General features: G+C 33.5%; 1 protein-coding gene across 1 annotated transcript; it reads right to left on the minus strand.

Moving 5' to 3' along the window:
• Positions 1-731: 731 nt before the first annotated feature.
• Positions 732-12,175, minus strand: LOC144844432 (dimethylglycine dehydrogenase, mitochondrial-like). Its single transcript, XM_078701337.1, has 16 exons — positions 12,158-12,175; positions 10,730-10,855; positions 9,973-10,150; positions 9,511-9,609; positions 8,711-8,875; positions 7,741-7,945; positions 7,210-7,458; positions 6,719-6,917; positions 5,830-6,104; positions 5,201-5,418; positions 4,977-5,107; positions 4,498-4,715; positions 4,145-4,302; positions 3,301-3,360; positions 2,761-2,895; positions 732-2,485 (listed from the first exon to the last, which is right to left on the minus strand). Exons 2-16 carry the CDS (start codon positions 10,834-10,836, stop codon positions 2,273-2,275), a joined length of 2,610 nt encoding a protein of 869 aa, XP_078557463.1. The 5' UTR covers positions 10,837-10,855; positions 12,158-12,175; the 3' UTR covers positions 732-2,272.
• Positions 12,176-12,508: the final 333 nt, after the last annotated feature.

Raw genomic sequence — 12,508 nt, forward strand, 5'->3', positions numbered from 1 at the left:
ATTAAAATATATATATATATATATAATATAAATCCAAATATATAAATCCAAAGGCAAATTACTGAAAAAATGACAATGCTGTGGGTATCAGTGGCTGGATCTCAATGAGATACAAACAAAAAAGCGAAAAGCTAAATAAAAACGATAAAGTAAAACAGCCAGAAAAATATAATATATATATAAACACATTAGGCAAAGAACATTAATTCTAAACCGCCCGGTGATATAATGAAATTTAATTAGATAATTTGAAACGATAGAGATTAGGAAATCTGAGAGAATGAAAAAAAGTCACCCCCAACTGATATATATAAACTTCGAAAAGAGTATACATACAAGATACGAAGAACAATAACAAGTAAAATTCTTTTTCCTGAAGCTAAAAAAAACCAAAATTATTAATCCGTTAATTTCATAATAATAATTCTTTCTTTGATTTTTACAGCAACATAATCTTGATTGCATAATAAGTAGTGTCTTCAATAAACTTTTTTGTTAAATGTTGAATCAGTTTAACCATGGAGGTATAAAATTATACCTCCATGGTTTAACCAAACATTTCAAGTAAATAAATTTCATCCTCAGTCCACATTTCTTAGTTGAAACAAATATTATCATTGTGAGATTCAGTCATTCAATTGACTGCATCTACAGTTATGATCATCTCTGGTGTTCTTTATTGTATGAAGCTAGAATACTCTGCTCACAAATATAAAATCGAGTCAATAGTCTCAGGTACATGTTCAGAATTTTATTTATCAAAGAAAAAAATATAGTTTAACATCAGGATTTCATGTTAACCTTAGGCCTATATTATTTAATGCAAAATGAGTCATACCACATACCACCACGAGTTTCTTTATAAATGGTTAAAGTAACAATTATACAAATATTAATTCAAATCCCTAAAAAGGCCTAATATAAATATTACAGTATACATTTTTGACATTAAAAAGTTTTGACAAGTTTTCCATTAAACAGAAATGTATGGAAGAACAAGTGAATTTTAAGCTTTTTAAAACAATTATTTATTCATATGAATTTTTAATGGCAGGGCGTAAATAAAAGTTTAACATAAATTTAAAATAAAAAATTACAAGTTTTGGCATTTAAATATTAGTAGTGGATAATATAAATGTTATCACACCTAGCATTTTAATTCATATAGTACTGTACTTTAAATACAATCTATTCTTTTTCTATGTAACAGGCAATTGTCAGAATGCCATATTGTCCAACAAAGAAATTGTGTACGTATCCATTTACTCAGTCTTGTGCGTTACTGTTTCCATATCCCCATAAAAATTCACCATAAAATAATTCCTTATATCCAGTGGTCTACAATAGAACTTTCAGACATGACTTGTGATCATTATGAATTGGCTTAATGGAACAGTGAACAAAAATTCCAAATACAGTTTAATACTCTACCTCAGACTTAAGTCACATTACAGCAATGTATTCTGTCGTCTGGTCTAAAAGTGATAAGTTACTTTCTAATTAGGTGATTAGCACTAGGCAGATCATCGTTTGTGATATACTAATAATATACCTATCCTAAATCTATACTAATTCTGTTTTATTTTTGCCTGATATTGACATGCGTCTACCATTACTACCAGCTGCATATCCTATTGGTCAGGTCAAGAAAAATACTGGAGATCCATGCTGCAAAATGGGATAAAACACGACCATCAACAAACAAACATTAAGATGTTGAGGAAAAGGCCTCCATGATAAATATCTATTTGACATTGTCGTTTGCGACAGACGTCTGCCATAATATACTGTACTACAATAAAAACAAATCTCAAACAAAAACTAATGCATGTGTATAAAATAAAATTCAATACTATTAAATTCTTGTCACAATACTGGATAAACAAACAAGATAATGTTAATTCTCATTTTCAGAATCTTGCCAGTAGAGGCAATATTTTCAGTTTACCTAATGTAGTCAAAATTGGTAACCCTTAAAATCATGATTAATATTTAATAATTAAGTTATAAATCTACAAATAACATTAATTTAGTCAACTCAAGGTCGTAATTTTGGTCAATCAGCATTTCATGTATTGCGTATACAGTATAAAGTTGTTACAGCATTTCATGTAATGTGGTGTATATGATAAAAATGTGTGTGTATATATGTGTAAAAGTTTTATTATTTATGCAAGTTGACTTTTAAATGCTTTCTTGTTCATAATACTTGTTTTCTTTTTATGTCTAAATGTATTGTAAAAATAAGCACTTTCAATCTAATATCCCCCGTCTACTTTAGTTTGGCAGCTTTCATAGCCTTGCGGGTCTTAGTTGGTTCAGTATCTTGTAATGGTTCCTTGGTTATGATGCCGGTATACTGGTTACCAAGTAGCTCTACCTGTACCTGTGTACCAATCTCTGTCATGGTAGATGGTAAATATGCGTAACAAATACTTTTGTTTAAATAGTGACTAAAGCAACCTGATGTGGTATTCCCTACAACCTAAAAAGAGAAAATGTATACCATGTTAGAACCAGTTTACAGAATAGTTTATGAAGTTTAAAGACCCATTCTTACAATGCATGTTGGGATTTATAGCAGGCCACTTAAATTATTAGAATCAACTTATTTTCACATTTTAACCATTTAAAGAAACAAGTTATCGCAATAGGACCAGCTTCCGACCTTAATTTAGATCTAAAAAACGTAGGGAATGTTGCTTCGAATAATTAATAAATGGCCGATTTGATTCTAATCTACCTTCTTGTTTAACTCACCTCTCCATTTACCCGTATTGTTTCGTTTCCTTCAGGGTCAACATTGTCTGTATCTACTGTCAGTAAAACTAACTTCCTCTTTAAGCCTTCTTCCTTGAGTGCTATTAAAGCATCTTTACCAATGAAATCCACTTCCTGATATATAAATATATATAAATTTATTACAATGTAAAGCTCTGTCTACACTATCAAACTTATGTGATGTGCCCATATATGAACATGATGATCATCATTACCATATTTGGGGATATCACTACCATATTTGGGTACATCACACTTTTTATGTCAAACTAGTTTGATAGTGTAGACAGAGCTTTAATCATGGATTCATTACAGTTCTTTCTCTAACAATGATGAACCAATAAATATTGTACGATATTTAATTTAAACAGAGAACTCGTTTAGCGGCAAATGCTGAAAATAATTGTAAAAAAGGCAAAGAGAGAGAAAAAGTGTACATATTATATACTTTTCCAAGCATACATTTAGCTCTTCCTAGAATTATTTGCAGTGGAATAAACTTTAATTAAATCTACCAACCTTTTTTAACTTAATAAATGGTTGCAGACCTGCTTCTAGTGGGTTGTTATCTGTTAACATCTGTACAAAAAAAAAGATTGTTTGAATTGCTCCATCACCTCATATTATTAATAACAAAACTTATAACACACCTACCCTTCATTTGATTGGCCGATTTTTATACTATGTGCTGTTATTTTCTCTTATTGTAAGTACTGTCAGCAGTCAGCTTGTTGTAATTTTTATATTGTTGATACATAAAACCATAGAGATATTATAGTGAACTATAATATCTCTATGATAAAACCAAACAACTGCACCATCTATAACTCCTCTGCTACAGCATTCAAAACCTGAATGCTTCATATTTTCTGTAGCCTAGCTGTTGACATTCGATTGAAAGGTACAGTAGAAATGGTGGGTATAAATATGAAAAAATAATAAAAACTGGTGAATAAATGAAGGAAGTAGGTTCCCCTCAATCTACAATTCAAATTAGATTTTTTTTGTTTTTATTTTATGACTTTAGGTGCATGTGGCCAAGGATTACAAATAGTAAATTAATCACTGTCCTATCAGATAAGTGGTAATCTCTCTGATACAGGGGCTATTTTATGAACCAGTTCACCGGGGTAACCCCATACTCGTCTTGAATGATGAAATGGGTTATTACTGTGTACACGGGAACTACAGTTTATAGTCCTTATTCCTCCACCAGAACTAGGAGCGGAGTCGACCTTGAACCCACGATGCTATTTGACTCACCGAGTATGGTAAGGCATAGGAATAATTATACTGTATCGCAGACATGCTTAAGATAGTGTGAACAGTTATTCAAAATGTAGTCTAGCCTGCATATGCTTACCTCTGCACCCCACATCCTAAATCCTTTCTCTAACCTCATCACATTGATGGCATACGTTCCAAAATCTCCAATACCAAATGGTTCACCAGCCTTCATCAATGTGTCATACAGTTTCGCTGTGTCTCCTTTATCATGATAGAACTCCCATCCAAGTTCACCTAAAAAGAAACCAAAAGAAACTTATAGGTAGCTTGGTATGATTTTTAATTTTTGAAATGTGCAGTACATGTTAACTGACATATTCATATAAGACACATGTGTTGACAATGATGTTATAATCTTGTACCTGTATATGATATAAACAGTGCCTTCACTGTGACATCACCTATCTCAATAATAGAACCAGTTTGTACCTGTATATGATATACGCAGTGCCTTCACTGTGACGTCACCTATCCTAATGCTCTGGCTAGTCATAAATTTGAATGCTGCATGACTGACATCGGACTCAGTGACTTTGGCTAGTATATCTCTTGACAGTGGTCCAGCTATACTTAGACACGCGACATCATCTGTTACATTCTTAAATTGGACGTCATATTTTCCTGCATAAGCTTGTTCTTCCATCCATCTGAAATAGTTGGAATAAATTTAGTTTATTGCATACATCTTACAAATTACATGATGGAAAAACACATATGCTTGTAAGTATCATTTGAGATCTATAGGTAGTGGTGTACAATCAGTCATGATTACTCTAGCAATAAGTCAGAATTGAATGCTGGGCCTTGGGTTTTGAAGATAGGCAATGTATTATTAACCAACCAGCTTAGGTTCTACAGATCAGCTACACTTTAAAATAACTATAAAGATTAAAATTCACAATCCATACCTCAAATCATGTAGTTCGGAGCCTGATCCTGTGATTACAAAGTATTTGTTTTCCTCGTCTCTGGTGATAGTCAATTCAGCATAAACACGACCTCGTGGGGTCAGCATATGAGCTACATTTACAGAACCAACCTGTTTAATACGGTAAAACATTATAGAATTAAAATAAATGTCATATGTATCATATCTTGTAGCAAACCTCAAAATTAAGAATTGTTGATTTACCTTTGGAAGAGAATTAGCCACAAGTCTATCCAAAAACTTTGAAGCATCATTACCACTGATTTCAATTTTTGCAAACGGTGTAAGGTCAATGACTCCTGCTTTTTCCTTGACTAGTTGACATTCTCGTAGAACCGGTTCATGCCAGTTTGTTCGTCTAAAACTTGGTTTGTATCCTGCTTCATCACCCTCAAGTGCAAACCAGTTGGGCTGTTCCCAACCTAAACAATTCACATAAAAACAAACAAAAATCATACTCTGATGTATTGTACCCCCATTACATTCATATTTTAATATGATTTTAACTATGATAAAAACTACTGCTAGGAAATAGTTTTGTGTCGGGGAATTAAGATCTGCTCTACTCTGAGGCGATTTTTACTGTATTCTCAGGCTCACTGATGCAAAGTAGTGGTTAAAAGCTTATAATCATGTCACAGCCATCATATTTGACCCATCTGGCATCTTCAACTACCAACTTTATTCACATCATACATAAATAGTACAATATATGTGAAAAGGAGCCAGAAAATAGCTTTCGCTAATATTCATATTATACTGTTTGGTTCACTAATTAAAAGGTATTTGGATGAGGACATATTAAACTTTGTTTATAGCATTGTTCTACTAACCAGCATGAAATCCCATCTCGGCACCTTTACGTCTAAGTGTCTCGTAGACTCCAGAGATCCTCTCTGTAGGCCTACCACCTGGTCTCTCCTCTTTGGGATAACCTAGAAGGTTGTTTAAACCATACGATTCACGAGCCTTCTTGAATATAAATTCATTATTGCACCACTTGCCGTAGCGATTTGGATCGACCTCTATGAGGTCATACGGTGGTTCACCATTCATGATCCAATCAGTGATGTATTTACCAGCTCCACCTGATTGGATGACACCATATCTGTCATAAGAAAAATTACAATTTTTAAACTTAGACACATTCTTAGTCTCATACTTGTTCTGAAGGGTTCTTGCTTTTTAGGTAACCAGTTGAAATGTATGGATCAAGGAGGTAGAGTGGCAGTTAAACAAGACCTTAAGATGAAGTGGTGGTTATGATGCTTGGCTACCGATCCAAAGGTCCTGGGTTCAAGTCCTGTCATGTCAGGATTTGTTCTAATGACAAATTACAACTCCACTCCCAAATACTTAAAATAAGTTTATGTAGAGCCTTTTGTGTGTATGTTTGATTTGTCAACAGGATTGCCACATTTAAAAAGTGAAATGAATTCACTTATGACTATCGTTAGCAATTTGCCTAAATATATAATATATAAACAAACAAATTATATGACCAAGGGTTTGGGAGTGAGTATCGCTTTTCAGTCGTAACAAAATTCATAGTTTTATTTGTCCAGAAGGAAATTCATTTTGACATACAATTGCTCAATGCTTTTTTGAAGGTTCAATTCTTTGTATGCTTAACAGATACAGATACAGCACAATCAAATACTGAACAAATGGCAACTTTTAAGGTCAAAACATTGTGGATAAAACACAATATAGAGTAATTACCCAAAACCACACATGACCCAGTAGTTATGAACACCATAGCATGGCTCAAGCAGTGCTTGATTTTCAGGTGAGTAGGTAATTGGTCCAGCAACCACTGACTGGATGTCCCCTTTGGCTAGCACAGGAACCAGCTCCATGGCACTTTCTAGATTGTCGCTAATTCTATCAAGATCACTTTCATATAATTCACGTCCAAAATCTGCATTTAAATTAAAATTATTTCAAATAGTGAACAAGTTCAGGCACGTATTCAGGTACATGGACAATTAATCGACTAGGAAAAATAACAAATCCCTTAGACAAACTCCCTTAACACAACTATTTCTTTTCTTTTTGACATTGTGCAATTGCCTTTAAATTTTATTTGCCCTGAAAGTAGTTGTTCTGTAGGTACTGTACGTAACTGTCCAGACAATAGTTGTCCACAAATCCAGCCACTGCTACTAGCATAAATAATAATAATGAAAACCAAATGAAATTGTAATTCATACCCGGTGGAACACCATCAGTGATCCAATCATCTTGTAACCTCATCTTATGTTCAGTTTCATAAGGACCAACAAGCAGACCAGTCCGCTCTTGTCTTAGATAGTAGGAGCCATCCAGATCTCGGATTACTGGCAGCTCTTTCTTCAATGCTTTAACCTCCGGAATCGTAGAGGTTACTACGTATTGATGATGAATGGGAACTAGCGGAATATCTACACCAGCCATTTTTCCAATTTCAGTTCCCCAAAAACCTACAAAACATTTACATTCAATTAAAAATTCACGATATTTTACACATTTTTAGAACTGGGTTTTACAACTTTTATATTCATAATAGTTCATTCATTCATTCATCAATGGAAAATTACTTTCATTTATTGAGATATACAAAAACAGGAAAAAAAAAAAAATCAAGTGTCACATCGCTCTCGTACGGTATACTAAAAAGCATTCAGTACCCGAATGGCAGCAGAATAAAAGTTGTTACGAAACCTATTTGTACGAGAGATGATGGACCGGTAAGTTTTATTAACCTGTAGCATTGATGACCCGCTTGGCGTTGATGGTACCATGTTCTGTCTCAACATCCCATCCTCCATCTGCCCGCTGAGTAGTAGCCGTCACTGGACAATGTTGATACAAGTCCGCTCCATACTTTCTAGCTCCAATTGCTAAAGCTTGTGTCAGTGAATAAGGATCAATATGACCATCATTGGGGTTGAAAAGACCCAATAAAACCTAAAAAAAGACAAAACATTATAAAGATATACATTATTTGAGATCATCCAAATAAATTATATATTTTTTTCTTTAGGGATTAAACAATTCAAAAGGGGATATCAAATGTTATATTAAATCGATATAAAGGCAATATCTGTTAGCAAAAATGGTTCTGTAGTCTGTAGGCCTAGAGTTAATCTACTCCATCTTACCTTGGTGAATTAATAATCTATGATTACTTGAATTAAAAATATTCACTAAGTACATTAACAAATGAATTCGCAGCACATTTTGTACAAGAGTCATTTCTATCAATTCTTCTTCATCTGATAGATATAAACCTTTTCGAAGTCATCATTTTAGAGCAAAGTGTACAATGGGCCAGATGGCATCCATTAAGACTCATGCAATTGTTGTCTTTGCATATTTTTAAGTGAAATAGTTTCCTCTCAAGGGATTGCAAATATGGTGCATGCACCCACCACTTTTTACCTTTGGGTATTGCCATGACAACACACATTCATGGCACAAGGACAAATCTTCAAAAACTGCAGATTTTTTAAAGATAACACAACATATGGCATGTAAAAAATCATATCTTTAAATTACAGTTGTTTTGTAAGAATACATTTTGATTTCTTAGACACACCATACATTTAACACCGGGCACTACAGTATTATTTATTCAAAAAACTTACAGTTTACAGGTGGGTGTTAGACCTTACAATAATGGGTGGGAAACAAAAGCTCACTTCCACCCAACACAATTACATCCATGTGTACCTTGTCCATATTTAGTAGTGGATGTATTTCTGGGATTTCCTCTGGTGTTAGGAGCCATTGCGGTGCCTTCTGCCAAGCCTGTCTTTGCATCTGGTAGTGAAACTCATCACAACGCTCTGGAGTGGATGCTATCCTTAAACTTCCAGGTGTGTGAAACCCCACCTCCTGAAATAGAAAAGAAATAAAAGTTGTTAAAATATATAAGAATCGAAAGGATTCTCAACTCAAAACCTTAATATAGTAGATTTGCAGTGCAACTAATTTGACATTTGTAGCAATTGTGAATTTTAAATGCATGACCTTGGGTGAAAGTTCACCAATACAAAATTCTTACTAGGACCAATAATAACCACATTTGTATTGACAATGCACGATGAAATTTGCTGAATTGCAATTTGGAATCCCTTTAAATTGCACTAAGTTACATAGACTTGATTCTGCACAATACATGATCTGTATCTGTTGTTAAACTGTAAAGCTCTGTCTACACTATCAAACTAGTTTGACAAAAAAAGTGTGATATGCCCAAATATGGTAGTTATAAGCTTAAATGGTAGTGATATGACATCATCATGTCCATATATGGGCACATCACATTTTTTCGTCACATAAAGTTTGATAGTGTAGACAGAGCTTTAACCAAACAATCTGAATCCTTAAGAAATTAATTTAGGGATTTTGAATACTATCTCATTGATCTAATATTGGGTTATACTGTACAATGTCAGACCAATGTGAATAGCCTTCTTTATCCAAACAATTCAAAAGTGAAATTGTTCTGATTGATAACTAAATCATACCTGTCCTGTCTCTTCTTGTAATTGTGAGAACAGCTGTATACTGTAATGGTGAATATTTTTCAAATTAATACCTGGATGATAGTATGTTGCAAGACCAGCCTAGAAAAAAAACACATGTTATCTGAAAAACATATACAGTAATTAAAATAAACTAGATAATAGATTCAATGTCACAAAATCTCTTAACCACCATGTACAAGATCGGTACAATTATGATGATATAGTACATGCTTATACCTTGTCATATTGGATTTTTGTGAGGGTCCCTAATGATCAGCTTCAGCTGGATGGACCACCCTTGTAAAATATTGTTGAAATAAAATAAATAAATAAAAAACTAGAACTTCTGGATTTGAATAAACATGGTAGGTAGGCATTAAATAGAACAGTGAATGAAAATTTTCATTACATTGCAAGATTTGAAAGCATTTGCATTTTGTTAAGGCTTAATATAGATCTTACAGCATGCCAGGTTGAACCTGCAGTGAGCTCAGTCTTCTCCAAGAGCACTACATCCTTCATTCCTGCTTTAGCCAGATGATATGCAGTGCTGACTCCAACACAACCTCCTCCTATCACAACAACCTCCGCTGTGTCTTTTAAGCGTTTGTTTAGAGGTTTTGTTGTTTTCTTATCACTACTGCAAAGATCAAGAAATCAGAGAAAAGTTAAGAAACTAACTTTAGTCATTGGAAATCATAATACTATTATTATACAGCTTATAATGGCCACATTATACAAGATACAAGAAAATGTATTTGCCTTCATAAAACAAGGAAATTTCAGTTGTCAGGAAATCAGATTAAAAAATGACAAAAAGTGTAAAAGTATAAAACAGCCACATTAAAAATCTTTACAAAGTTAAAATTGTTACAAATTATATTCCAGAGACATGTGAGAGACATAATATAATACACAAAAACAGAAAAACGGTACTTTTTATCCTGTCAAAAAGTACTTCAATGATGAAATGATTTTTTTTTAAATTTAATTTTGAATAAAATGGAGTATAGGAAAAAAAGTACCCTATTATTATTATTATTATTATTATTATTATATGCCAGAGGTGCCTTAATCCCAATTGAAAAGGAGGATATGTCTAATACAGTAGATAGGGAGGGACCGCAGTTGAGATAGCCAATTCCTACTCTAGCAGTGTAAGATAAAAAACAGACATTCTGCTATGATCTAATGTTTGGGCTGGTTTACTCTCATTTACCTTTGTGTTGTGTACTTGACTGATTGAATAGAAGACGTTAAAGGCCAAATGCGATGACTTTGACCTAATCTTGAAAGACTTCTTACTCGTGACATAGTCCCTGCCATGTTGAAGCTTTGACCAATTCTATTAAAAACATATTGGTAAGATGTTCATTGTATAAGTGTAAAATAAAATCATGTAAGTACTGTATTATCATTAGCAATGCTTAAAGGGTAATTACTCCGGGTATAAATTGTCTTATGTTTATTGTAACATATAAAGGTAAGGGTGTGTGGCGCAGTGTGTTGGACGTTGGACTACTGATCGTGAGATCGCGGTTTGAATCCAACTCTTCCGCATTACTTGTATCCTTAGGCAAGATGATTTACTTACGTTTGCCTCTCTCCACCCAGGTGTATAAATGGGTACCCGGTTAGATCAAGACATTATCTGATGATTACTAGCTGCATTATGGGAGTATGTTTCCATACATACGTGTTTGATGCAAAAAATGATTGACAGGGGTAATAATGTTCAGCGCTCTTAGAGGTTTCACAACATTAGGCGCTATATAAATCCAGGATATCATTATTATTATTATAAACCTCACCAATATTGACAATAACCCCACTTAAAAGTGGTGAATCAGAACTAGCATTAAAAAAGTGGTGCTACATATGTTTCATGTTTTAAGATAGGAATCTTACAAATTTTCAATGCGACTTACAAATGCATTGCTAGCCATGTAACTATTTCTAATAAAAAAAAGTATTTTCCTGTGTAAAATATTCATTTATAAATTATATACTTTTGTGAAAAATGCCCAAAAATATGTGGGGTCATATCAATGTTGTTGCAAAGGTTTATATTTTATATTATGTGTAATGTATTTTATAATAAATCTGGGGCTACCCTTTAAAAGTGTGACTCTTGCAACAGGGATGACCAACTTTTAAAGTAGATGCAATAAGTTTTAAAGTAGATGTGCAATACAAACTAAATCAGTTGTGATAACTTTGGTGACTACAACAAATTGGCCTAGTAATTTAATATTTAATAATAGTTTAAAACAGCAGTGTACATACAAAAGATACAGTAGTACAATATAAGTTAATTAAAGGTATACAATATAGTATAGACCATCGAGTTCGCAAGGGCAAGGCCATATTTATTAATAATATATTATATTATTGGCTGAAGCAAGGCGGTAATCTCCATCCACCATCAATTATTCCACGCGTGCGCCCAGCTCACCCAGCTCACACAATACTTCTATCTATTCTATAATCTTGGTTTAGCGGAATGAATGCAGGCCAGTCAAGCCAATAGTTACTGTATTTTACTTTAAACTCTATTAGTATTAAAATATGTCTACACGTAGGCCTACTACTCTAGGCCCTACATAACATTTTGAAATAGCTAGGCTAAGCTTATTTATAGTTTTACCTCTACCTTATCCAGGGACGTAAATCTCTGCTGCTGCATACAGATGCTATATTTTTGATCAATGGTTTACTACTGGTTTATTCCAGTTTTTTTTCACTTCGTGGTTGTGTTGTTGTTTTGTTTTTCTTTCGACCTCAAAACTGAGGTCATATTACATGGTTCAGTGATCATGAAATAAAAAGTAAACCATAAAATGTTGAAAATGAAAAAGATTTTAAAAATTAATAATTTGTGGGTCGAGCAGTTTATGTACACATGCCTAGGCATACATTGTTTTTATTTTTAGTGGTTTCAGTTGCTGGCTACTAGAGCCCCGCCCATGTCGTGCCTTCTTTTTGCTTTTTGTTGTGT

The sequence above is a fragment of the Antedon bifida genome, chromosome 6 (assembly GCF_963402885.1).
Source record: "Antedon bifida chromosome 6, ecAntBifi1.1, whole genome shotgun sequence".
NCBI classification, from domain to species: Eukaryota; Metazoa; Echinodermata; class Crinoidea; order Comatulida; family Antedonidae; genus Antedon; species Antedon bifida.